The sequence below is a fragment of the Chionomys nivalis genome, chromosome 7 (genome assembly GCF_950005125.1).
Source record: "Chionomys nivalis chromosome 7, mChiNiv1.1, whole genome shotgun sequence".
Taxonomy (NCBI): domain Eukaryota; kingdom Metazoa; phylum Chordata; class Mammalia; order Rodentia; family Cricetidae; genus Chionomys; species Chionomys nivalis.
Window position 1 is genome coordinate 74238247 of NC_080092.1, and position 27345 is coordinate 74265591.

The 27345-nt window shown below is 39.2% G+C and overlaps 1 protein-coding gene across 6 annotated transcripts in view; it reads left to right on the forward strand.

The window, feature by feature from the left end:
• Spag9 (sperm associated antigen 9) overlaps positions 1-26974 on the forward strand; it is a 134110-nt gene extending 107136 nt beyond the window's left edge. For 3 of the 6 annotated variants that reach the window (XM_057773457.1, XM_057773461.1, XM_057773459.1), the window contains 12 exons: positions 1956-2174; positions 2417-2612; positions 3363-3488; positions 5689-5769; positions 6730-6797; positions 8739-8887; positions 10703-10874; positions 13543-13656; positions 14945-14983; positions 15854-16030; positions 18701-18850; positions 23521-26974. In XM_057773457.1, the coding sequence (XP_057629440.1) occupies positions 1956-2174; positions 2417-2612; positions 3363-3488; positions 5689-5769; positions 6730-6797; positions 8739-8887; positions 10703-10874; positions 13543-13656; positions 14945-14983; positions 15854-16030; positions 18701-18850; positions 23521-23636 (1607 nt within the window). In that variant the 3' untranslated portion in view covers positions 23637-26974. The remainder of the gene's footprint in view (positions 1-1955; positions 2175-2416; positions 2613-3362; positions 3489-5688; positions 5770-6729; positions 6798-8738; positions 8888-10702; positions 10875-13542; positions 13657-14944; positions 14984-15853; positions 16031-18700; positions 18851-23520) is intronic. The other 3 variants (XM_057773462.1, XM_057773458.1, XM_057773460.1) reach the window with 1 other exon arrangement.
• Positions 26975-27345: the final 371 nt, after the last annotated feature.

Below are 27345 nucleotides of genomic sequence, written 5' to 3' on the forward strand. Positions count from 1 at the left end.
GTGGTAGCACATGTCTTTAAACCTTTAATCCAGTTCTCAAAAGCAGAGGCAGATGAATCTCTGAGGCCAAGCTGGTTTACAGGTCTTCTAGGACAACAAGGGCTATATAGAGAAGGGCTATATTCTCGGAGGGAAAAAAAAGATAAATAAAAAACATAATATCTTTTGATGTGATAGAAATGAAAATGGTTTTCCATTGTAAATGCTTATTTTTTAATGTCTTACTAGTATTTTAAGCCACTATATTTTTTATGACAGTATATAGAAGTATACATCTTTCAAGTAGTAATCATGATAATCTTTTTTTTTTTTTTTTTGGTTTTTTGAGACAGGGTTTCTCTGTGGTTTTGGAGCCTGTCCTGGAACTAGCTCTTGTAGACCAGGCTGGTCTCGAACTCACAGAGATCCGCCTGCCTCTGCCTCCCAAGTGCTGGGATTAAAGGCGTGCGCCACCACCGCCCGGCCTAATCATGATAATCTTAAGATGTTTTTTGTTTGTTTTGTTTTCAAGATAGGCAGATCTCTGTGAGTTTGAGGCCAGCCTAGTCTACAGAGCTAATTCCAGGACACAGCTAGGGAAACCCTGTCTTGATGCCCGCCCCTCCCCCCCACAATTGATAAGATATTGCTTACTACAATTTTAACCTTTGCCCAAATATGAGAACTACTCTGAATTTGGAAGTGTCAGTAGAAAACTAGAACTATAGGAGCTAGTGATATGTTTTCTACTTAAATATTCGTTTCAGGTGGAAGGCCAGGTGTTGTGGCACATTCCTATAATTCCAATCCTTGTGAAGCAGAGGCAAACTGATTGAAGGCCAGCCTGACCCTATACAGCAAAATTCTGTCTCTAACCCTTCCCCCTTAAAGAAAAAATTTTCAGATGAAAGTATAAATTAATAGATATAGTTAATAGTTAATTTGGATCAATCTGTTTTTGTGTTTGTGGGAAGTGAAACCACGATATTAAGTTGAATATGATGCATGATTTACATTAATTTTTGGTCCCATTTGTTAACTGATTACCTTGTATATTGACTGTTTGACCACTGTTTAGTTTTCTTTTTTACATACTGTATAAATTGTTACTAATTCCTGAAATACGAGACTCTTTTCAGTCTTTAAAAATTTTATTTTTATTGTGTATGTGTGTGGTGTGTAGAGAGACTGTATAAGTCATGGCACATGTACAGAGGTCAGAAGATTTTATAGCATTGATTCTTTTCTTCCACCAGGATCAGATTTGGGGCAGCAGCTTGTGAAGCAGGTGCTTTGCCAACTGAGCATTGCACTGTCATCTTTTCTGTTTTGTATTATTATGGTTTAGCCAGGTGTGGTAGTGTATACCTGTAATCCCAGCTTTTGGGAGGTGGAGACAGGAAGATCTCTAAGGTCAGCTTGACTACATAGAGTTCAAGGCCAGTGTAAATCAAGTGAGGCCTTGTCTCCAAAAATCACACACCTTTTAATTGTTATCTAATGTTAATAAACCCATATTATGAATATTATTAATTTATTATTGTGTGTAGGAGTACACCCATACCACAGTGCACATATAGAAACCAGAGGACAACTTTTGGGAGTAGGTTTTACTTTCTCACGGGTGGGTTACAGGGTCCAAACTTAGGTCATCAGGTTTGTGCAGTGGATGCTTTTTACCTTCTAACCATGTTGCCTGCCCTATCTCACACAAAGCAAAATTTAAAAAAAAAAAAAGGTATTATCTCTTAACATTTTTGTCATTGGAATATGAACTAATTGAAATGTTATTTTACCTCTAAATCTACTTTTTCATTTTATCAAGATTAAATAAATTTAACACTGCCTTCTTGGTATACTCTAGTAGCCATATGTTTCTCCTGTGTCCTCGCATTTCATATCTTGAGTTACTTTAATAGGATAGATAAAGCTACTTCTTAGTTTACTGGGTATTCAGAGAAAGTTGCTTTTTTTAGGAGCTCGGGAAACAGACTACCCTGCAGGAGAAGAACTTTCTGAATCTGGGCAGGTAGACAAAGCATCTTTGTGTGGAAGCATGACAAGCAACAGCTCTGCCGAGATGGACAGCTTACTGGGAGGCATCACAGTGGTTGGGTGCTCCACAGAAGGAGTGACAGGAACTGCCACTTCCCCCAGTACCAACGGTGCTTCTCCAGTGATAGAAAAGCCACCAGGTACATGTGTGGAGAGTCTGATCCTATCCTGAAAGTGCCACATTATAGACTTGTCAATCTTAAAGTAGCCAGGGTGAAAGAGCCAAAAAGAAGATGCTGTAGTGACTGTATGTGAGAACTAGTTCTTCATGTCACTGCAGTGCCAAGGAGGGGTCAGTGGAGTGGAGTTCCAGACAGGTTTATGTGGTGAAAGTATTGGAGTCGAAAAACACATTCAGCATAGAGTGTTTATGTTTTTATAGAAATGGAAGCCGAAAATAGTGAGGTTGATGAAAATGTTCCTACAGCAGAAGAAGCAACTGAAGCCACAGAGGGCAATGCAGGGTCTACTGAAGATGCTGTGGACATCTCTCAACCTGGTGTGTACACAGAGCATGTGTTTACAGATCCTTTGGGAGTTCAGATCCCAGAAGACCTCTCCCCGGTGTTTCAATCAAGGTATGCATCCCAAATCAGTAACTTTGGAGAGTTTTATTCTCTCCTATTTATTTTCTTTGGAGATTTTTTCCATCCTTTTCTATTTATGTTTGTTTGTTTTTGTCTTGGTTGTTTGTTGTTGTTGTTGTTTGTTTTGATTTGATTTTTGAGACAGGGTTTCTTTGTGTTGTCCTAGCTGTACTGGAACTCTGTAGACCAGACTTGCCTCGAACTCAGAGATTACCTGCCTCTGCCTCCCGAGTGTTTATTATTAGCATTTACAATTAATTTCAGATGAAGTCGATTTGAATCTGATAGTTCAATTCTATTGTCTACTTACTTATGCCCTGACAACCCAAAAGAAGGGATTTATAGTGGAATATAAACATATTTTGCTGTATCTCACCCCAGAAGAAGCTATTATAAACTTCAAAATAATAACAAAGCCATAAATTTTTCTATTGTGTTTTTATTTGGTTGGTTTTTGGCTTTTCTTCTTTTTGAGAGCTGTAACTGAAGTCTTGGCTATTAGCTGATGAGTAACATTATTAAATCTCATTCCCCTTTCTCCACTATGAACTTCCACTAAAACTTGTTAGTGTTTCTGGTCCAGTTGTGAACTACTTAATGTGTAAGCATTTAACATTGGCTTTTCTGTAATCTTGGTGTTTGTTCATTGTGGTAAGCTTAAGTGTAGAACTGTTCAATCCTGAAAACTAAAGCTAATATGTATACTCAGGGTAGGTTTTTTCCTTTGTGCTTCATTCCCAGTAATGACTCAGATGTGTACAAAGATCAGATATCAGTATTGCCAAATGAGCAAGACCTGGTGAGAGAAGAAGCTCAGAAAATGAGTAGTCTTTTACCAACCATGTGGCTTGGAGCTCAAAATGGCTGGTAAGTACTAGCATCCTAATTTTACAATATCCTTAGTCATCTGCGTCTGCATTTGAAATAAAGAAATGAGGCAGGCCGGGCGGTGGTGGTGCATGCCTTTAATCCCAGCACTTGGGAGGCAGAGGCAGGCGGATCTCTGGGAGTTCGAGGCCAGCCTGGTCTACAAGAGCTAGTTCCGGGACAGGCACCAAAGCTACAGAGAAACCCTGTCTCGAACCCCCCCCCCCAAAAAAAAAAGAAAGAAATGAGGCAGACATGATAGTACAGGCCTGTAATTTCAGCACTTGGGAGATTGGGGAGGAGGATTGCAAATTAAAGGTCATCTTGGGCCACGGAACCTTCACGTTAACCTTGGCTGTGCAGCAAAGTGAGACCCTCTTCACAAAAGCAAAAACCCTAAACAAAAGGTAAATGAAATGTAGTAAACATAAAGTGTAGATTAATACAAAAACTTTATACACAGAAAATTTGAAGTTTTTTTTTGTTTGTTTGTTTGTTTTGGTTTTTCGAGACAGGGTTTCTCTGTGGTTTTGGAGCCTGTCCTGGAACTAGCTCTTGTAGACCAGGCTGGTCTCGAACTCACAGAGATCTGCTGGGATTAAAGGCGTGCGCCACCACCGCCCGGCTTTTCTTTTTTTTTTTTTGGTTTGAAAATTTGAAGTTTTATTGCAACTTTCATAAAATAGTCTTCCATTAGTTCTAAATGGTAAATTATTTTTTTTTGTCACAGAATGTTCTATTTATGTAATATTCTTAAAAGAAAAGGTAAATAAGATTTTTAAATCTGAGTTAAACTGGTGGTGCATGTTCATAAGATAGCCTGGACTAAAACAAGATCCTAGCTAAAAAAAAAAAAAAAATTAAATCTGGTATAGAATTAAGAATAAATTGTGCTGGGCAGTGATGGTGCACACCTTTAATCCTAGCACTCAGGAGACAGAGGCAGGAGGATCTCTGAGTTCCAGGCCAGCCCAGTGTACAAAGCAAGTTCCTGGACAGCCAGGACTACACAGAGAAAATCCTGGCTCACCAACAAAAAGGGAGAGAGAATTAATTAAAAACAAATGGGGCTTCAGAGATGGCTCATTGGTTAAGAGTGCTTGCTGCTCTTGCAGAAGATCAAGTTCAGTTCCTAGCACTCTCATGACAGCTCAGCAACTGTCTATAACGCTGGTTCCAGACTGCCACAGTTATCAAGTACACACATGGCGCACAAACATACTTGCAGGCAAATACATAAAATTCTAAAAATCTTTTTTTTTTTTTTGGATTTTTTCGAGACAGGGTTTCTCCGTAGCTTTTGGTTCCTGTCCCGGAACTAGCTCTTGTAGACCAGGCTGGCCTCGAACTCACAGAGATCCGCCTGCCTCTGCCTCCCGAGTGCTGGGATTAAAGGCGTGCGCCACCACCGCCCGGCTTCTAAAAATCTTTTTTAAAAATGAATAAATTAGGATTTGAAAGCTCAGAGAATGATGATCTATGTTACATGGTTTATTCACTTTTTTTTGGAGGAGGGGGGCCTCTTTTACACAGGTTTTTCTATGTAACCTGGCTGTCCTGGAACACTCTCCATAAGACGAGGCTGGCCTTGAACTCAGATCTGCCTGCCTCTGCCTCCTAAGTGCTAGGATTAAAGGCGTGTGCACAGATATTCACTTATTAATACTGTGGGGCCTCTTACAGAATAGAGTATTTCCAAAGGTTAAGCAGGGTCACTTATGTATGTTTTCCCTAGGACTCTGGCTTAGCCTGCAGGCTGTGTAGAGTCAGCTACTGTCTGATGTGAATCACTCTGTCATTCAGAAGTTCAGTGTAATGGAGATGTTGGATTATTTATGTAAATAAAGGGTTTTATGCAGAAATGCTAAGGCATGGGGGAAGCCAAAGTTACCTCTAGTATCAATAGTAATTCTAGCTTTTTTGGTTTTCGTGTTTCTGTTTGTGTAAATAGCCTGTTCTTCTGTCTTAGGTACTTACTTGTTCTCTTTCCTCCCTTCCTCCCTCCTCTCTGTCTCTATTTTTCCCTCTCCTCCCCCTTCCCTCTTCCTACCCCTTGTTCTTTCTCTTTTCATACAAAAGTATCAAATGCTTTTCCTGAAAATTGAATGATTTTTTTCCTTTGGGGGGTACCTGTAGTCATTGTTAGATAGAAGCATTGGTGATATCCTGTGCCTTAACAATCCTGACTTTATTTCTGCAGTTTGTATGTCCATTCATCTGTAGCCCAGTGGAGGAAATGTCTCCATTCAATTAAGCTTAAAGACTCAATCCTCAGTATTGTGTAAGTCTTATTTTTAAAATTATTCCTTTTAAAAGATTTGATTTTGGTGTAAAATAGATTTTAAGACTTTAAAGTTAACATGTTTCTCATGATAAATCAGTATACAAACTTGATTTATTTGCTTGTTGGTTTAACCATTATCTTAGTTACTTTCCTATTACTGTGATAAAATACCATGACGAAGGCAACTTACAGAAGGAAGGGTTCATTTGAGCTTATGGTTCCAGAGAAATGAGTTCATCATGACAGGGAAGCATGGCAGCAAGCAGGCTAGAACAGGATGCTGAGGGCTCACACCTTGGACTGCAAGTAGAAAGTAGAGAGCGCAAACTAACAATGATGCAAGTCGTTTAAACTCCGAAAGCTGGCCTCCAGTGATACACTTCCTCCAACAAGACCACACTTACCCAAACAACACCATTAACTGGGTCCCAAGTATTCAAATACCCATGACTATGGGAGACAGCTCATTCAAACCACCACAACCATTTTAGTGTAACTGGAGAAACTGAGGATGGCATTCAATAATGGAAAGAAGACTAGAAAACATTTAAGTAGAAAACTTCCCAGATTAAATCTTCACTTTAGTGGTTCTGCATTTGTTTCAGACTATTCCTCATAGCTTGGAAATACATTGATTAGGCCATTGGCTTACTAATCCTTTTTCATATGTTGACTGGCAAAATTCCAACAGTTTATTCCTAAATCTACAGGACAGACTCTGTTAGTTTCAGTCAAGATGTGTATCTGGTCTGTAGAGTTATGTTAAGGTAAAATGAGAGGAGGAGCCTTGAGCTAGAAAGCAAAGCACCCACATGCTGTGCATTAGTTTCTGTGACATGTTTCCATAACAAGATGCTCACAAACTGGCCCTTTAAGAGACTATGCACCAGCTCAATAACACATGGTCCATTCTGTGCTCCTGAGTGGAGGTTCTGAAATTCGCTTTCCTGTTTGCAGACACGTGAAAGGAATTGTGCTGGTGGCCTTAGCTGATGGCACCCTTGCAATCTTCCACAGAGGAGTTGGTGAGTTTTTATAACATTGTGCACCAACATGTTGCTTTGCAGAGCATTTTAAGTAGATTGGCTTACCATTTTTGAAAGAAATGATTCCTAAAAAGAGAATGAAGGGGCTGGAGAGATGGCTCAGAGGTTAAGAGCATCGCCTGCTCTACCAAAGGTCCTGAGTTCAATTCCCAGCGACCACATGGTGGCTCACAACCATCTGTAATGGGGTCTGGTGCCCTCTTCTGGCCTGCAGGCATAGACACAGACAGAATATTGTATACATAATAAATAAATAAATAAATAAATAAATAAATAAATAAATATTTTTTTTAAAAAAAGAATGAAGTTGTGGGATATTGGTGATATACATTAGTAAATATATAAATGCCTCTGTGGAGGTATGCACTAGGTATTCCTAATGGACAAGTGTGTTTATCACAGTGAACAAAGAGTTAACATTTTCTGTTTATACACACACACAAACACACACATATATACATAAAAACACACATTATCTTTGTATGCATGTTTATGGTATGTGTACATAAATGTTCATATATGTGAATATGGGCATGCATGTGGTGTGTGTTTGACAGACCAACCTTGTGTTGGTTGTCATCTCCTTACCTTGTTTTAGATAGGGTCTTTTGTTATTTACTGATGTGTGTGCCAGGCTAGCTGGCCTCCAAGTTTCTAGAAATTCTCCTGTTTCCAGTTCCTGTTTTACATAGATTCTGGGGATCTAAGCTTAGTTTCTCACACTTATCAACAAGCACTTTGTCTACTGAGCCATCTTCCCACTCTCTTGGTGCCCTTATATAGTGTAATACAGCAAATTTTTTTTTCATATGCTTAATTAGAAAACATTTGACAAGGATAATTTTCTTTCTTTTTTTTTTTTTAAAGATTTTATTTATTTATTATGTATACAACAGTCTACCTCCATGTATGCCTGTAGGCCAGACGAGGGCACCAGATCTCATTACAGATGGTTGTGAGCCACTATGTGGGTGCTGGGAATTGAACTCAGGTCCTCTGGAATAACAGTCAGTGCTCTTAACCGCTGAGCCATCTCTCCAGCCCAAGGATAATTTTCTTTTATCTCTTTTTTTTTGTTGTTGTTTGATTTTTAAAGATTGAGTCTCACTATGTAGCCCTGGCTAGCCTAGAATTTGCTATATAGATCAGGCTAGCCTTAAATCCACCTGTTTTTTGCCTCCTGGAAGCTGGGATTAAAAGGCCATCACACACAGCCTTGTCCTATTTTAAAAAATAATTTTCATTTACTTGATTTAAGAAAAATTTTGTACTGTACTTCTAAGTTATGCCCCAATCCCTAAATCCATTCTAATTCTAAAAAGACTGTTATTTTCAGATAACCTACAACTGGGTTGTCCCAGTACCATTCTACCTTGTTTGTTGTTTTTCGAGACCGGGTTTCTCTGTGAAACAGTCTTGGCTGTCCTAGAATTCACTCTGTAGACCAGACTGACCTCAGACTCTCAGACTCACAGAGATCCGCCTGGGATTAAAGGCAGTTACTACCACTGCCCAGCCCTGGCTTTTTTTTTTTTTTTTTTCTCCTCTCTTTGTCTCTGTCTCTCTATCTCTGTGTCTCACTCTCTCTCTGTCTCTCTAAGCTAGGTCTTACTAAGTACCTTGGTTAGCCTGAACCAATATATAAACCACACTAACCTTGAACCACAAAAAAATCTGCTTGCCTCTGCCTCCCCAGTGCTAGGATTAAAGGTGTGTACCGCCACACCAAACTACATTACCTCTTTTGAAAACATGCTTGAAAGGGAATTCAGTTAGCAGGTAACAAGTTGGAGCAGACATTTCTTGGGCTCTCTTCCAGTTTGTAACTTGTACAGGTAAAGGCACACTTAATACATGGTCCTAGAGCGCCGCATCAATAATGAGTGCTGTGACTAACTATCATCTATTCTTGTTTTAAAGATGGACAGTGGGACTTGTCAAACTATCACCTTTTAGACCTTGGACGTCCTCACCATTCCATACGATGCATGACTGTGGTACATGACAAAGTCTGGTGTGGCTATAGGAACAAAATCTATGTGGTTCAGCCAAAGGCTATGAAGATAGAGGCAAGTTAATCTACTTTCTGTATATACACTGAATTGGTATTCCCAGAGACTGCAGGATTAAATAATCATTTCCAGCTTCTTTAGAGACTGCTTTCCAGATCTCTGTTTAAGGGGCTCTTCAGATACAGTTTTGGATGTCTTAGTTTTCTGTTACTTTACCTCATGGACTATGAGGATAGGAAATGGTGGGGCTTGTTTGGTTTGTTTTTTTGTTGTTGTTGTTTTGTTTTGTTTTTTCTTGTTGGTTTTATTTTGTTTTTAAGTACAGGATTCAAACGTAAAGGTTTTATATGTGTCTGTATATGTATTTATATATGTGTATGTACTTTATTTGAATATATGTTTTTTGTTGATGTGGTTTTGTTTTGGTTTTTTGAGTATTTTTCTACATATCACTAGCTGTCCTGGAACTTACTATGTAGACCAGACTGGCCTCGAACTCAGAGATCTGCTTTCCTCTTCCTCCTGAGTGCTGGAATTAAAGATGTGCAATATCATGCCAGCCTGAATATGTAGTTTGGTTTTTTTTAAGATTTATTTATTTATTATGTATACAACATTCTGCCTGCATATATGCCCACACGCTAAAAGAGGGCGCCAGATCTCATTACAGATGGTGTGAGCCACCATGTGGTTGCTGGGAATTGAACTCAGTACCTCTGGAAGACCAGTCAGTGCTATTAACCACTGAGCCATCTCTCCAGCTCGAATATGTAGTTCTTAATAGGTCTGCTTATATAAGGATTGATTGAGAGAATTCCTAAGTTAGTCCCTTTGCCTACTCCATGTACATTCAGATTCATTTGCATTCATATCACAAACCCAGAAAAATAGCATTATAGTGAAAATTTTTGTTAAAAAATAATCTAAATTTTGGTCATAATGTATCCATTCTGATTATTTAAAAAATTACAGTAGGAAAGTTTTAAGGAGAAATTTCTATTTCTCCCTGCCCCGTGTCTCATTTTCTTCCTTAGAAATCTCACAGTTAAAGCTAGACGTGATAGCACACCCCTGTTAATCCTAGCACTTGGGAGGCTAAGGTAAAAGGATGACAACAAATCAGAGACTAACCTAGGCTACATATAACAACACCTTGTCTCAATAGCTACCCCCTCTGCCAAATATATTTCACAAGTAACCATTTGATATTTATTTTTCACTGCTGTTCTTCATACAACAGGTGTGGGTTCCTTTTCGTTTAGTTACCAATAGGATCTTACTTCTCACTGCAGCACCAAATCCTGAAATCATCATTTCTAAACACTGGCACGTGGCCAGCATTGTTTATATAAGGAAACATCCTATATAGTGCTGAAACCCAACACTTGGTTCTGTTGTTATTGTCTCAGTATTGAAACAGAATCTCACTCTGACCTTGATCTCACAGCAGCTTTCCTGTCTCATACTTCCAAGTGCTAGGATTGCAGGTGTCAGCCACCATGTACAACTACTGTTTGGTCTTTTGTTCTTATTTGAAAAATGTGTGTGTGTTGCATTCTATGGTAGAAGAACTAATGGGAAGAACGGTCATAGAAGATAAGCAAATTTAGGCCCTTTAATAAACAGTCTTCAGATTGTTGGGTGGATGAACTTTTTAAGTGACTTCCTGTGTGACAAAAGTAATTTCATTTGCTGGGCAATGATGGTGCATGCTGTTAGTCCCAGCACTTAGGAGGCAGAGGCAGATGGAATTCTGAATTTGAGGCCAGCCTGGTCTACAAAGTGAGTTCCATGACAGCCAGGGCTACACAGAGAAGCCTTGTCTTAAAAAACAACAACAAAAGTAATTTCATTATTAAACATCTCTTCTAGAAATCATTTGATGCACACCCCAGGAAGGAGAGCCAAGTACGGCAGCTTGCATGGGTGGGTGATGGTGTGTGGGTCTCCATTCGTTTGGATTCCACACTCCGTCTCTATCATGCACACACATACCAACATCTCCAGGATGTGGACATTGAGCCTTATGTAAGCAAAATGTTAGGTAAGCTTCCATAGTGTTTTCTTTTTGAAAATCAGTGAGAATGCTCTGTTTTTGTTTTATGCAGTATTGTGGTATACACTGAGCAGATGGGCTACTACTGACTTACACCTCCGTCTTCTTCTAATGCTCTGAGAAAATCACTGAATAAGTTCATCACTGGAAGTATCAGACAGATGCTCCAGTGTTCTCCACTAGAAATTTTTTGTTTTTTCTTCCCCTTATTCCTTCCTCTTTTTTTTTTTTTTTTTTTTTTTTTGGTTTTTCGAGACAGGGTTTCTCTGTAGCTTTGGAGCCTGTCCTGGAACTAGCTCTGTAGACCAGACTGGTCTCGAACTCACAGAGATCCACCTGCCTCTGCCTCCCAAGTGCTGGAATTAAAGGTGTACACCACCACCGCCCGGCTGTTCCTTCCATTTTTGATGACGTAGAACTCTGTCAAGTTTGAAACTGCCTTATGTCAATTACTTTATCTTGATCACTATCCTCTTAGGCCAGGTTACTGTCCTTTTCCCCTTTGATAACGTTTGTTTCCTAACTTGTCTCCCTGTTCCTATACTAATCTATTTTCTACATAGTAAACAATGTAAAATTTCATCTTTATGTACTTTGGCTCTAGCCTCTAGGCCAGTTGACACTTAGATCTTACCAGGAGACTTTACGTGGTCTAGACTAATCTCAGTGCCTACATCCTTCTGCCCACATTGACAGGTTCCTCCCCATTTCAGGGCCTGCACATGTTCTATGTATCCTTGGCCTAGCAGGTATTTTGTGGTTTTGTTTACGTACTCTCAGATTCTCATGTCATATTGAAGAGGAATCTTTATTTAGGTTCTGTTTTTTTAAAAAAACAAGAAGATGGAGATAGGACCTCACTGTATAGCCCAGGTTAGCCTGAAAGTCACAGAGATCTCCCTGCCTCTGCCTCTCAAGAGCTGGGATGAAAAGTGTGTCACCACACCCAACCTATCATCTTCATAGGTTTAGCATTAGTGTGATTGCACGCATATTATGTGACTTTTATTGTTTCTACCCCAGAGATGAAACCCCAGGAAAGGCAGGAAAAATCTCTGGTCTTGTTTTCTGATGGGTTTTGGTTTTTTGGCTTTTGTTTTGTTTTTTGAGATGGGGTTTCTCTGTAGTTTTAGAGCCAGGCTGACCTTGAACTCACAGAGATCTGCGTACCTCTGCCTCCCAAGTGCTGGGATTAAAGGCATGTGCCACCACCGCCTAGCTGTCTGTATTTTTAACACTTAATGTGTGTTGTGTGATGACTAGGTGTGTCATAAAGAATTCGTTTCCTAAGGAAAGGTTTATTCCTTTCAGTAGTTTTTAACCTTATAGGATCATTGACCACAGAGAAGCTGACTAGCTGTATACTCTGTCCATAGAATCAGGCATGTTAGAAACATGTACAAAGCCGTGCAGTGGTGGCACACGCCTTTATCCCAGCACTCGGGAGGCAAAGGCAGGCAGATCTCTGTGAGTTCCAGGACAGCCAGTTCTACACAGAGAAACCCTGTCTCAAAAACAACAACAACAACAAAAAAAAGATGCACAATTTATTTTAAAGTTGTACTTTGACTATTGGTTAAAGATTCCTAGCTTAGAGCTGGAGAGATGAATCAGTGGTTAAGAGCATTTGCTGCTGTTGCAGAGGACCTAGGTTAGGTTCCCAGTACTACCCACATAGCAGTTCATCAAACATCTGTAACTCTGGTCCTAGGGGTTTGGACACCCTCTTCTGGCCTCAGCAAGTATCAGGCATGTGAGTGGTGTACATATATACAGGCAGGCAAAACACTCATGCCTAAAATAAAATTAATCTTTAAAAAACTTTTTTTTAAAGATTCCTAGCACAGGCTGAATGGGAGTTAAGATTGCTTCCTTCAGTATTTGTATGATCAGGACCTTAGTTCTTTGAATGACTGATGTTTGTCTCAAATGTTTTATTTATTTAATCATTATACTTCTCTAATCTCTGAAAATGAAATCAATTGCAAAAATTCTTTTTAAATTTTTATATGATATTCTAATACTTCTAAGCTAATTAGAGCCTAAGTATATAAACAAGAGAAAAGGTATGTTTTAGCAAAGGTTGATTTTTTTTAATGCATGTAAAGAAATTTAAAACAAATTAATTTTTAGTTTATAAAATGACATTTGATTTCCTAATCTAGCAAACTCCAAGTTTTGGGTTCTTGTTGCTTTACTTTGTCTTATGTTGGGTTTGATTTGTGTCTGTTGCTCCCTTAATTAAATTTTGGTCTGTATTTTTTTATATATTATTTCCTTTGTACTTCTTTCTGGTCGATAAAGTAATGCCAGCATCTTTTTCCTTTATCCTTGACTTGTCAAATAATAAAGCCAAATAAGAGTTTGCTGTGCGCTGAGCATAGTGGTACCCTCCCACAACCCCAGCACTCACCTGTAATTGCACCATTTGTGAGTTAAAGGGAGAAGGATCACGAGTTCAGAGTTGGCCTTGGCTACACAGTTCGTTCAGAACCACCCTAGTTGTCATACACATGCACACAAAAGAGTCTGCTTTAATGTACACCTTTCCAGCAAACTTTTTCTTTGTTGTTTTTAAGCCAGAGCCTCTTAGAAATTTGGAATCTGAAACCCTCTAGTTTCTCAATAAACTCTTCTTTCTCTCCTTCCCCTAAAGGTACTGGAAAACTGGGCTTCTCTTTTGTGAGGATAACAGCTCTTATGGTGTCTTGCAATCGTTTGTGGGTGGGGACAGGAAACGGTGTCATTATCTCCATCCCATTGACAGAAAGTAAGTATATTTTAAAATAACTGTCACAAGTCAAAGAATTGTAAGAAATGGTGATGCCCATAATTCATAATTGAAGGAATTATTTAGATTTTGGCAAATCTGTGACAATGCAGAAATCAGTTTACAAACTACAATATTACCTTATAAGTATCTGGACCAGTGTCCATATTTCAGCGTTCTCACTGTTGGGAGCTCTTCTTCTCAGGTCAGGAGTCAGCCCTATTTCACCTTTAAAGTAAAATGTCCATTTCTTTTCAGCTTTATTATACCAATATTCAGAAACACTACATTCCATTCATTATAGTTTAACTCACTCTGGCTAATAGTTATGGCTATCCCATTTGTTGTATTTGAGATTCTTTTTTTTTAACTTGTGGAAGTCTCAGGAGATCACTGAGCCTTTCCTTATACTGAAGACAAGTTGTCTGTTTGAATGGAATGTGCTTTATTATTTTGGAGAAAAAAATTGGAGCTTGTATGTTCCGCATATGACATTCCATTACACTGATCATCCATTAAGTGTTTGTGTGTTGCAAACTGCACGGGCAAGGAATAGTTTGGGGGAAGAAAGCACCTTAAGTCCATCAAATACATTATTAAATTCCCTTCTTTTTTTTTTTTTTTATATTTATTTATTTATTATGTATACAATATTCTGTCTGCGTGTATGCCTGAAGGCCAGAAGAGGGCACCAGACCTCATTACAGATGGTTGTCAGCCACCATGTGGTTGCTGGGAATTGAACTCAGGACCTTTGGAAGAGCAGGCAGTGCTCTTAACCTCTGAGCCATCTCTCCAGCCCTAAATTCCCTTCTTCAGTGGAAGAGAAGAAAGAATACCAGAAGGTGGATTTGAAGCCCTTAAAGAATCTATGTTCTCAATATCTCCTTGTTTTTGTGCAGTTAGTTACAGGTATACATATTCAGAGCCCTTCTTAAAACTTAAGACATTCAAAGATGTCTGGATTATCTTCTTGCCTTAAGAGAGAGTTGTATTTTAGCATAATTATTTAAAGGTGTTTCTTTTGGGTAGACTAAGAGAGAATTTTAGTATGCACTCCACATCATTTTTCTGTTTTACTGGAATGACTTCATGAAATAATAAATGATTGTTTTTGAGTAGAGACGTTTGTAGAGGCCTTGGCAAGCACATTACATTATCTGGTGTTCTGCCAGGTTGCCGTAATTCGGTAGGGCCACATAGAAGAAGCTGAATGGCAGCTCACAGTAACGCTTCTCCTTCCTGTCGTGCACCTCCCCATGTCCCCTTTCCTCCTTTCTCACTTTAGCCGTAATCCTCCACCAGGGACGTTTACTGGGGCTGAGGGGTAAGTGCAGATCCGGAATCAAACTCTCCTTCTTGGCTTCTTGGAGCCACTGTGAGGCTATCTCCTCCTATCCTATCTAGAACACCCTCTTGAATGTTGTCCAGTGTCACCCACTTGCAGTCACTGCATTGCAGCAGGTGTTTTGTTTTGTTTTACTTTAAACGTTTCTTACATAGCCACCAACCGCTCAGCAGCTTAGTCTATTGATCATCTTTTGTTGCAGCTAAAATTTCTTTCAGACTTGGTTTTCCTTCCAATAAAAACATGAAACATTTCTTAAAACTGTCATTAATCTACATTGTTTACTCTTGTTACCGATCATGTTTCTTTCATTCACTTACCCATGGAAGCAGGGGCATTTTGTAAGTCTGGCCATTCTAGAGGACTCCAGCAAACTGTCAGCCTGGCATAAATGCAAGCTTCTTTGTGGTATGCCTGGGTTCTTCAAAGCTAAGTTTCCCCACCCACGGCGAAAAAATCAGAAGATAAACTGTAAACATCTTATTTAAGAACATACTTATGCACTTCAGGATATAATGCCTAGTTCCCTTTAATAAGGACTACAAAGCAAAACTAAATAGATTTGACTACAAGTAAATTCTGTTTTGTTTACTATGATGGTTTCCCTCACTTTGATAGAAGCTTAGTTACTGCTAGACTGGCAAAATCCCCTATTCCATTACTGAGGTACTTAAAAATAACTAGCATGCTGTATCTCTTTCCAGCTTTGCCTTGAGCTGGCGTTGCTGCACTTACGTTATCTCAACTGGCTGTAGCTCTTAGATAATATCATAAGAATTAACCAGCAACCTCTTACATCAGTACTGTTTTCTAGAAGAAAATACTTGGTATTTGGTTTTTCTGTTGCAGCAAATAAAACCTCAGGGGCTCCAGGTAATCGTCCTGGAAGTGTAATCCGTGTCTATGGTGATGAAAACAGTGATAAAGTGACTCCAGGGACATTTATACCCTACTGTTCAATGGCACATGCACAGCTTTGTTTCCATGGACACCGGGATGCTGTGAAATTCTTTGTGGCAGTCCCAGGTGAGTTAGATTTTCTGCCGAGGCATCCATGTCATTGTGTCTGTCTTCCTGTGTTTTACCACCCTTCCTATAGTTACCCACAATTTCAGGACAGGACATAAGGAAGTTCTGTAATGGAGATGTGATTGGAGTAAAGTAGATTATTTAGAGTGATTTAGCAATCTCTCCCTACTCCCTAAAGCAGATATCTTGGGGTACTGCTTACTTTTGAAAATCAATGGTAATATTTTGTCACAGTATATTAGTCAAAGTCATCATATGACTGTGTTCTGCTAGTTCCCAAAGACATGTGGTCTGAGATTTGACCAAAGGACAGCAGATTCTGAAAAGGAAAAAAAAAAGCATCTCACAGTCAAAGATTTCTCTCTCTCTCTCTCTCTTTTTTTTTTTTTGTATTTTTTTTATTGATATTTATTGAGCTCTACATTTTTCTCCGCTCCCCTCCCTGCCTCTCCCTTCCCCTCTTCAGTCCTCCCCCAAGGTCCTCATGCTCCCAATTTACTCAGGAGATCTTGTCTTTTTCTACTTTCTAATTCCCATGTAGATTATATAAGTCTCTCTTAGTGTCCGCATTGTTGTCTAAGTTCTCTGGGATTGTGGTTTGTAGGCTGGCTTTCTTTGGTCAAAGCTTTCTTTATCCCTCTCTCACACACATGCACACACTACCCACAATTCTGGGGATTGGACATTGGCCCTCACACATGCTAGGCAAGCACGCTGCTTCTAAGCTTTCCCAGCCCACAGTCAAAGTTCTCCAAGAGGAATGTCTTGGAAATTGTTCAGTTGTTCATAGCATGAATAATATGTAAGGGTTTCTCTCTCCTCTGCCATTTCATAATCAAAGGTTCTACCTTAGAATTTGAACTTTAGAACAAATGGATACTCAAACATTCTACCTTAGAGTTTGGACTTTAGAACACATGGCACATCTAGCAGCAATTTTATTTGCAAACTCTTAAGTTAAAAAAAGACAAACTTGGGCTGGAGAGATAGCTCAGCGGTTAAGAGCATTGCCTGCTCTTCCAAAGGTCCTGAGTTCAATTCCCAGCAACCACATGGTGGCTCACAGCCATCTGTAATGAGGTCTGGTGCCCTCTTCTGGCCTGCAGACATACACAGAGACAGAATATTGTATACATAATAAATAAATAAATAAATAAATAAATAAATAAAAAAGACAAACTTTTCACCGGGTGGTGGTGGCGCACACCTTTAATCCCAGCACTCGGGAGGCAGAGGCAGGTGGATCTCTGTGAGTTCGAGGTCAGCCTGGTCTATAAGAGCTAGTTCCAGGACAGCCAGGGCTACACAGAGAAACCCTGTCTCACCAAAAAAAAAAAAAAAAAAAAAAAAACTTTTCTTAACTCTAAAGGAAAGGGCATATATTTGAAATAGATTTAAAATTTAAAATATTACGAATATTTTGTTACTTTTCTGTTGCTGTAATAAAATACCATGACCAAGACAACTTATAGAAAGAGTTCTAGAGGGTTAGGGACCATAACAGTAGGGACAATGTGACAGCAGAAAGCTGAGAAAATCTCAGCTTGTCCTTCTTTTTTTTGAGACAGGGTTTCTCTGTGTAGCACTAGCTGCCCTGAAGTGGTATAGAATAGGCTGGGATTAAAGGCATGTGTCACCATGCTGCAGCCATGAAGCAGAGAGAACAAACTGAAAGAAAGTAGAGCAAAGCTATGGACTCTCCTTCCCCTAGTGATGTACTTTCTCTAACAAGACTGCACCGGGCGGTGGTGGCGCACGCCTTTAATCCCAGCACTCGGGAGGCAGAGGCAGGCGGATCTCTGTGAGTTCGAGGCCAGCCTGGTCTACAAGAGCTAGTTCCAGGACAGGAACCAAAAGCTACGGAGAAACCCTGTCTCGAAAAATAAAAAAAAAATAAAAATAAAAAGACTGCACCACCTTCCTAAACAGTGCCACTAACTAGGAACCATGTGTTCAAATAACCTGACCTTATAAGCAACATTTTTCATTCAAACTACCACAGATATGTCAATTCCTAGGCTCAAGTGTAGATTTTCTGTCTTAAATCCAAATGTTTACCTTTAGGAGGGAAACTTTCTATTGCCCCTTAGATCAAAAAGTAGAACAATATAGTTTGGAGCAGATAATTTAACATCCGCCTTGCCATACATGTGTCTCACATTGGACTTTGAAGATCATCTGTTCCTGTTTACTATGAAATTAGTTTACTCAAGATTTTTAAATTAGTCTCTTAAAATTTCATTTAATGGTTTTCTGATAAAGTCTCAGTGTTCCTAACACTGTATATTCAAGGGGTGGGGGTGTCAATAAATATTTACCTTTTTATTTTTCTAACTTTTGAGGCTGGCTTTTATTGCATCCTTGGAAGTCCTCAAACTCACTACATTGATCAGGCTGGCTTTCAACTCACAGAGATAATCCTGCCTCTGTTTCCTGAGCCCTTAAACGCAATCAGGACATTGTCCAGCTTAACTTTATTGAATCAAGATTTCGTTAGTCTACACTGAAACTCGACTGTCCTCCTGCCACACCCTTCCTAGTGCTGCCATTACAGGCATGAATCAACCTTGTCTTTTGTTTAACTTCAAAAAGGTAAAGAAAAAAATAACATCCCCAACCTGTATCTGTGATAAGTAATATTCACCGTTCCCTTCCTGTACAAAATAGGTCAGGTCATTAACCCACAGAGTGGCAATGGCGGAGCAGATCTAACAGCTGACAAAGCAGGGTCATCTGCACAGGAGCCCAGTAGCCAGACACCCTTGAAGTCTATGCTTGTCATCAGCGGGGGAGAAGGCTACATTGACTTCCGGATGGGTAAGTCTTTGGTTCTCAGAGGTCAGTTTCCACTGTGCTCTGTGAGTTGGGTTTTCACCCATAGTGAACAAGAAAGCACTCTGATAATGACTTCTAAGTTCTCTTTCAATATTTTACTTGAAAAAGGATCACATGTTTTTCTGTCTATACATACATACTATATGTGTGTGTGTGTGTTTCTTACATACCAGATGTATTCATTTGAAAGAGCATCATAAATTGCAAATGGCCATATATTAAGGTTTGGCTGAAGAGCTGAAGAATTGTAATCATGAGGCTTTTAACAAGCCTGCTCTCCCAGGATCTGTTTTCTCACCTACAAAAGGAAGAAATAAAAAAACTTAATAAAACATTGCTTATTTGTTCTCTTTCTCACCTTGTACCTATCAGCCTTAAACTTAAGATGTGGAAACAAATCAGTCACTAGTCCCCTTTTAATAGATGATGATGATGATGATGATTAGTCTTTTTGAGACAAGGTCTCTCTATTTTGCTGTCCTGAAGCTGGCTCATGTAGACTAGGCTGGACCCAATCAAACTCACAGAATCTACCTGCCTCTGCCTCTCAAGCACTGGGACTAAAGGTGTGTGCCACACCGGCCACCTCCTTCTGATAGGTTTTATAGAACAGTACAGAGCGAAGGCGGTTAACAAGTTCAGATGTTGCAAATGCTCTGGTGGAGAGTTGTAAGCTCTTCCCATGGTGAGAATATAGAAGAAGCAATGCTTGAAACTGAGTCAGTATCAGATAGTGGTAGCCTGAAGGGTTGCATTGGGGCAGGAACTGGTAAGAGTGAAGATTAGCAGCTCCTGGCTTTTAAAAAAATGACTTAATTGAGGTGATTTTGTTTCATTTGCTTGTTATGTAAGGTTCGTTGGGTTTTTTTCAGTGCTGGGTATTGAAACCAATACTTTATACATTTTAAACAAATGCTTTAACACTGAGCATTTCCCCATCTTACTAAAGATCTAGAGAAGTAAAACCATCTTAGTTGAAGAAAATATTTTAAAAAGATGAGAGCAGAGAGTACAGATTTCTCTAGAAAGGAAGATAAGTTAAGGAAAAGTTTCATATACTGTATATATGTGTGGGTATTTAGACAGAAAGAAGGATAAAGAAAGTATTTTCCTAAGTACCCCTTAGGTAGGGTTTCTATTGCTGTGAAGAGCAGGGCAGCTGTTACAAAGGAAGCAGCACTTAATTGGGACTGTCTTGTAGTTCAGAGGTTTAGTCCATTGTTGTCATGCGGGGAACAGATGTGACACTGCTGGACAAGGAGCCAAGAGGCAGAGAGAATAAACCACTGCGCCTGGCTTGAGCATCTGAAACCTCCGAGCCCACCCCCTCCAACAAGGCCACACCTCCAACACTACTCCCTATGAATTTATGGGGGCCATTTTCATTCAGACCACCATACCAAGTAAAGTTTGTGCTTATCCTTCAAGCAAAGGAGGGTTGCATGACTTTAAATGAAGGAGCAATGCAGTTAGGTTTGGGTAGAAGGTATTTAGGTTCAAGACGAGATATGGAAATGCGTTAGAAAAGGGGAATATTTGAGTCTGCTGGTAATCACTCTCCACTGAGACAAAAGCAGCACAATGAGGAACTGTTAGCTGGTAGATGTGGAGAGTCCTGTGTTCACACAGAGCACTACCTAAATGGAAGCAGCCTGAAGACAGGAAAAAGAAGTACTGTCAAAATAGATGTTTGCCCACCACTAAGAAAGGCTAGTCTAATAAGAGTCTTAGTAATTTAATGATTTCTCAAACGCAAGTTATTAAATGCTTGTAGAGAATGTAATAAAGATGTCTATCATGACAGAAAATGTAGTGTCTTAATCAGTGACGGTGTGCTACATGTGGTCAGTATAAACCAGAACATATAATGTCAAACGCTCTTAGTGTACTTCTGTGGGGCCAGGGTATTAATGAAAAGTTTAGTGATTGCTGCCAGCAAGAACAGCAAAGTTTCAAAGCATTTAAAATAATTGACCACTGGCACAGGAGTGTTTTACGGAAAGGAATTGTAGGGACTCTCCTTAGGGTGATTTTTGTAGCTTTTTCTCAGAGTGTTGTGTGGCAATTGGAATCATACTGAAGATATTCTAGTCAAATCTTTGCAGTTTTCCACCTCCACTAAATGCTTTCCATTGCAGATTCTGAAAATAGCATACAAATTGCTTAGCCACGTTTGGCAACCGCTCTAGCAATCCAGCCTGGAAAATACACTTGGGTGTTTTTTTGCTTTGTTGGTTTTTTTGGGTGTGTGTGTGTGCATGTGCGTGTGTGTGTTTTTAAGCAAACACCAGCTTTAATAGTCAATATATTGGTTTTAAAAACAAAACATGGTAACACACACCTTTACTATCAGCATCCTGGGAGGCAGAGGCAGGTAGAGCCTGGGCTGCATAGTGAGTTCTAGGACACAGAGTTCTAGGGGTACAGAGTGAACCACTGTCTTAAAAGAACAAAACAATAACAACAGAAACACCTTGAATTCAATGTTGTTGTTCTTATTCATTTTAATAGTGTTTTTGTTGTTTTTTATTTGTTTGTTTGTGTTTCAAAACAGTGTTTCTCTGTATAACAGTCCTGGCTGTCTTGGAACTCACTTTGTAGACCATGGTGAACTCACTGAGATCCACCTGACTCTACCTCCCAAGTGCTGGGATTAAAGGCGTGCGCCACCACCACTGCCTCATTTTTATAGTGTTTTAACAATAAGGAATTTATCAAAGCTGTAAGGACTTAGGTTAAATTAAACAATTTAGGGATCCTGGGGAACAAGATATATTATGTTTTCAAAACAACTCAGAAAGCAAGAAACCAGAAGCCTTTGTCTCAGCCACTTAGTCTTCACCATTGTAGTTTGCTTCTGTTGTTTTTTGAAATACGGTTTCATTATGTAGCCCTGATGGCTTGCAATTGACTGTCTAGACTAGGCTGGCCTGGAACTCACTGAAGTTTTGCCCATCTTTGCTTACAGAGTGTCAGGATTAAAGGCAAACTTCACAAAACATGGCTCATTGTAAACTTTTTTAATTTAAGATCCAAACTTAGAGAGCTAGAGAGATGGCTCAGAGGTTAAGAGTGCTGATTGCACTTCCAGAGGTCTTGAGTTCAATTCCCAGTAACCACTTGGTGGCTCTCAGCCATCTATAGTGAGATCTGGTGCCCTCTTTTGGCCTGCAGATATACATGCAGGCAGAACACTGTATACATAGAAATAAATCTTTAAAAAACAAACAAACGTGGGCCTGGAGAAACAGCTCAGTTGCTAAGACCCCTGACTGCTCTTCCAGAGAACCTTCCTTTATTCCTGACACCCACATGGAGGTTTTCTCCAGTTCCATAGGCTCTGATGCCCTCTTCTGGCCTTTGGAGAAACTGACTTTTGACCTGAGCATGTTATCCATATTTTGCCTTTGCTGTGAAAAAGTCATCGCGGGGAGGGGAAAAGGAAAATTGCTTGCATAGAAAAGTTCATATTACTCCCTTCCTCTATTTCTGGTCAGTGGTGCCATTTTCTTTTGCAAAAATCAAATGGGAACATTACAAAATCCCAGTACATCGGTGGAATATCTTTGTTTCTTAGTGTGCACATTTTTAGGATTCTACTGAAGAATTAATTCATCCCACTAAACAAGTTGTCAGCTAGATTGTACCAGAATAACGCTGCTGTGCACAGCAGAGCTGACTACTGCAAGCTTGTGGAGAGGAACAGCAGTGCCTGTTCAGTACTCAGTGTCTCAACTGGAGAACTGTGCCCCTGATCTCCAAGAATCAGCACATCATCCGGGGTCTTAGTATGTTCCAGATTTATTAAGCTTTCTTAATTTGAAATAAACAAGAGTAGAATATCTGTTTTGGACAAACACAGAATTAGATACATTTGCTCTTTTTGTCTCCCATTTCTGTTATCATAGTGAACAGACATATTGTGATGACTGTCAGCATAGTCTTGTGAACTAGCTTTCATGAATGAAAGGCAAAAGGAATTTCAGAAATCAGGCAGTGGTTTGAGTGAAGATTCAGATTTTGGTATTTTTTTTGTCGTTATTACATTTAGCATATATACAATATGGAGATCAGAGGGCAGTTTGCATGAATAGGTTATCTCCTTTCACCATGTGGTGGCAGAGGTTTTTACCCACTAAGCTATCTCACTGGCCCCTAACTCTTCTTTTCTTTTTATTTTTTTATTTTTTTTTTTTGGTTTTTCGAGACAGGGTTTCTCTGTGGTTTTGGAGCCTGTCCTGGAACTAGCTCTGTAGACCAGGCTGGTCTCGAACTCACAGAGATCTGCCTGTCTTTGCCTCCCGAGTGCTGGGATTAAAGGCGTGCACCACCATCGCCCGGCTTATTTTTTCATTTTTGCATGTGTGCGTGCCCTTTGAAGCCAGAAAAGGAAGTCAGATCCCTAGGAACTATAGTTACAGATGGTTTTGAGCTGCCCAACATGGGTGCTGGGAACCAAACTTGCTAGTCCTCCAGAAGACTAGCAAGTGCTCTTAATCTTTAGCCACCTCTCCAGCCTCCTGGTATTCTTTACTGTGTTCTCTGCACTAGAAGTCAAACAAATCATCTTCGTAGGCTAACTGTGAGTCTAATTCACATCATTCTGTATTTTCTGCTTTTAAGCTAACTTCAGTTTCCTTATGATCCATTAGGTGATGAAGGTGGAGAATCTGAACTTCTTGGAGAGGATCTTCCACTGGAACCTTCAGTCACCAAAGCAGAAAGGAGTCACCTGATAGTGTGGCAAGTGATGTGTGGCAATGAATGAGTCCATAAGAGACAGGTGGAGACGAGGAAGCTGCCTCTTCTGCATGATTTATTTTCCCTTCCCCCTTATTTAAATGCTCTTTTTGTGAAAGACGTTTCACCACACAATATGTGAGCATTTTTTCCCCTGCTACCTTTATATTACAAAATCTGTCCTGTGGTAACAATACAGAGGAGCGAGCTAGTTTACTGCACCAGTGTTAATAGGCAATTTCAGTATATCATGAACAAATCAAAGGATGTTTACTTTCTGCAAACTGGTGAATTACAGAAAGCAATCCAGATGTGGTTTGCTCTGCCACAGTCTAATGTCACTCACTTAATTGATAAGGTCACTTTTTAGCTGTCACTAATAATGGAACTAATAGAAAAGACTTAATAAATGAAACTGTACCATGAAGTACAGAGTATAGAGTTTTCCCCAGTGTATTATAGAATTGACACACTAATAACAGATGGATTATCAGGATTTATCTAAAAGTCCCAAGAGGGCTAAAAGCTAACTGTAAATTACTTTAACTTTCACTTTCAATTCTGACAAATCTTGTTTATATGGTATATAAAACTTTGTTTTCATCAGATTTGGTGGGGTTTTATATTAAAGAAATTAAGGTTACACTATTTAAATAAAATTTCTTGTTCCTATCTCACTAGAACTCTAAAGTTTATGAAGCCTGCTTCTCTGAATATTCTAATTTTTTAGATTGGTTTCACTCATTTTCATACTGACATTTAAGTAATGTATTATTTGAAGTTTAAGAACTATTCTGGGAAGCGTAGAGAGCACTTCAGTACTGGAGGATGTTCTCCAAGGAGGTTGTGTTATGTACTCTTGTCCTAGAGGATGGTGGTAGTTGATTCAGGTTTTTCCATGGAAAAAATGTACCTGTTAGCCAGATACTAGGCTGCTCTTACACTGTTAAGGAGGGGACACTGTGGTGACTGTGGAGTCAACCCAATTAGCTGACAGCAGAATGATTAGGAAAATTGATTTATTTTGTTCTGTATAAGACTACCAAGCAGCTAATGTTTGCTTGGTATAAATAACGCTTCAACGTTTGCATCCTTGTTGGCTTAAAATGGCATCTTCAAAGGGAAATGCTGTACAGCCAGCAAAGTCAGCATTAATCTTTTCATTCATGGTATCCATTTGAAAAAGTAGGTTTAAATCTAATTTTAACTGATAATCTTTTGAGTTTTCAAAAACCGTGATCTACATGGTTTTTTCCTCTATCAAGGAAAATTCCTGAAATTCCTAAAATGTATGATTTACCATTTCTTACCCACTGCTACAAACAAAGTTAAACATAATTTTATGTGCTATTTTAAAAATAAAAACATACAGGAAACAGGTTCTTCAGTTTTCTTGGAAGGACCAGACCACTTCATAGACAAGATATCAAACACAAGTCTCTAATTGTCTAAGCATTCTTAAGTACCAAGGAACTCCAAGGAACTTTTTCCCCAGATAGTGACACAGAGAAGATATCTGTAAAAAGTATACCAGTGATTTTTTTTTGCATATATGTGGTTAGGCTAGATCCTAAAACACATGAGACTTAATGAGCCTAGGAGGCTTTTGTATCAATAAGCACATCGGGCACACTTTAAAATTGTGGCCTGTATGTTTTAAAAGAAAAACACCTGTTTTGATAAAGCTGTATAGAGGATAATATGTTTGATCTACATATTATTTTTTCTTCAGAGCTGACCACTTTTCCATCGCTTGTTTGCTATATCTTTATTTTAAATATGAGTCATTTGAGGCAAATACTTAAAAAAGCATTATTAGCCTTTATTGGAAATGTTGTAAAAAATTCATAAAGAGACACCAAAGTTTCTGGAACTTTTAATCCCACGAAGTCAGTGTCCTAGAGTCAGACACCCTTATCATTGTTCGGAAGCTCTTTACATGTTTGTGTGGTCCAGTGGAAACCAGGAAACCAGGAGCTAAAGAAGAAACATGCAAATGTGTTGGTTAGAATTGTTTCTTTGAAACTTAGTGGGGTTGACTTCACTCACAGGCACAGGTGTGTGGTGACTTTAGCTAATGATCCCAAATCACCGTGGTCCTGTGGACTCACTTCAGGGACCGGAGAGAGCGGATGCACTGCGCAGCTTGTTTTTTTTTTTTTTTCGCAGCTTGTTTTAAGGGCTGTGCTTGTATTGATAGTTTTGCTTCTCTGCTTCCCCCCATAACACATATATTCTTGTGATGTTTATTTTGGTCAAGGGGGTAATCTTTGGAAGAAATACCAGGATGTAAGCTGTTCACAGGCAGTAAAGGGGTATAAACTGTTATAGCCTCTACAGGGCAGAGGAGGTTGAGTGCCTGTGGGCAGTCTCCCATGTAAAAATCTTAGAGGAAGAAGGCAGAGTACTGAGAGTTCTCATTTTGTTACATCTGGGTTATATATGAAGGTGAACTATATGAAATTATCAATGCACAGTCATAGCTGGTCTATAAAAAGAACAGCAGCATATGTCTCAACCTGACACTAGGAATGCAGGTTAAAATCTCTAGGAGACTAAAGGAAACTGTTTTCTAGAAAGTCAGTATTGAGACTATGTTTCTCTAACTGCTGTAGATCCAAACTGATAAAATAATAATGTATCTCTTACAAGTTGCAGCTTGCTGGGAGTGTAAAAGGTTCCAGCACAGGGCGCAGCACACCCCTCTTCAGCTGGGATGTGTGTGAGTGGAAAGGTCACACTGTGGGCTCAGTTGTAGCATTGTTCATCTCATGAATTTGAGAGGAGACTTAACATGCAGCCTTTGCAACAAAACAATGCCTCATATTAACCTAAAAAGACTGTGTGTCTTGCAAATGCCATGGAGATGGATATTTATTTCCTAGTAAGTATCATGACTATTACCAAAGGACTCAACCAGATTTAGGGTTCTTCTTAATTGATCATGTTAGGAATGGGGTTGATGGTGTCCCATTTGGATGCATGGGAAGAGAAGGAAATAAATGTTGAAATTATAAATGCTTTTCTAACAGGGTTGTGCTATTCTGTAACACTAATTGTCTTTTTTTCTCTTAAAAATGAAGTTTTATTAATAATTTTGTCATTTATTTCTCAATATTTGAATATGTTTTAACTGTTTATGTCCTAAATTTCTTTTTGTCCTAGACATCAGAACTTTACTTGCCTCATAAGATTGGGTTCTAGAGTGTCCCATATGCTGTCTCTTAGAGGCCGAGGCTTCGTTTCTCTGAGTAAAAAGCCCATTAGCAATGTAGTTATTTCAGTATTTATTTCTATTACGGAATCCCTGGGATTCAGAATGTAACTTTGTACATGAAATATATATAAATATGTATATGAAACGTGTGAGGTTCAGTGTGCTTTGTTTTTTATCTTTCTTGGGGCTCTAGACTTGGTTTTTATCAGAATGTCCAATAATATGTCCTATGAAACATCATTTCTGAGAGCCAAGATTGTTCTTTGGCACTGGCTAAAAAGTGAGCAGTGTGACTCACACGGTACAGATGACACGTGGCAGTGGTCAGGAGGGCATTCAGTTGACAGGAGTGCTGAGTAAAACCTGCCTCAGCCTCCTGCAGTTGATTGCACCCAGTGTCATGAGATCTGTTGGCAGTGTGGATTTTGTTTGTTTGTTTGTTTTTTTGTTTTGTTTTGTTTAAAGATTTATTTATTTATTTATTTATTTATTTATTTATTTATTTATTTATTTATTATGT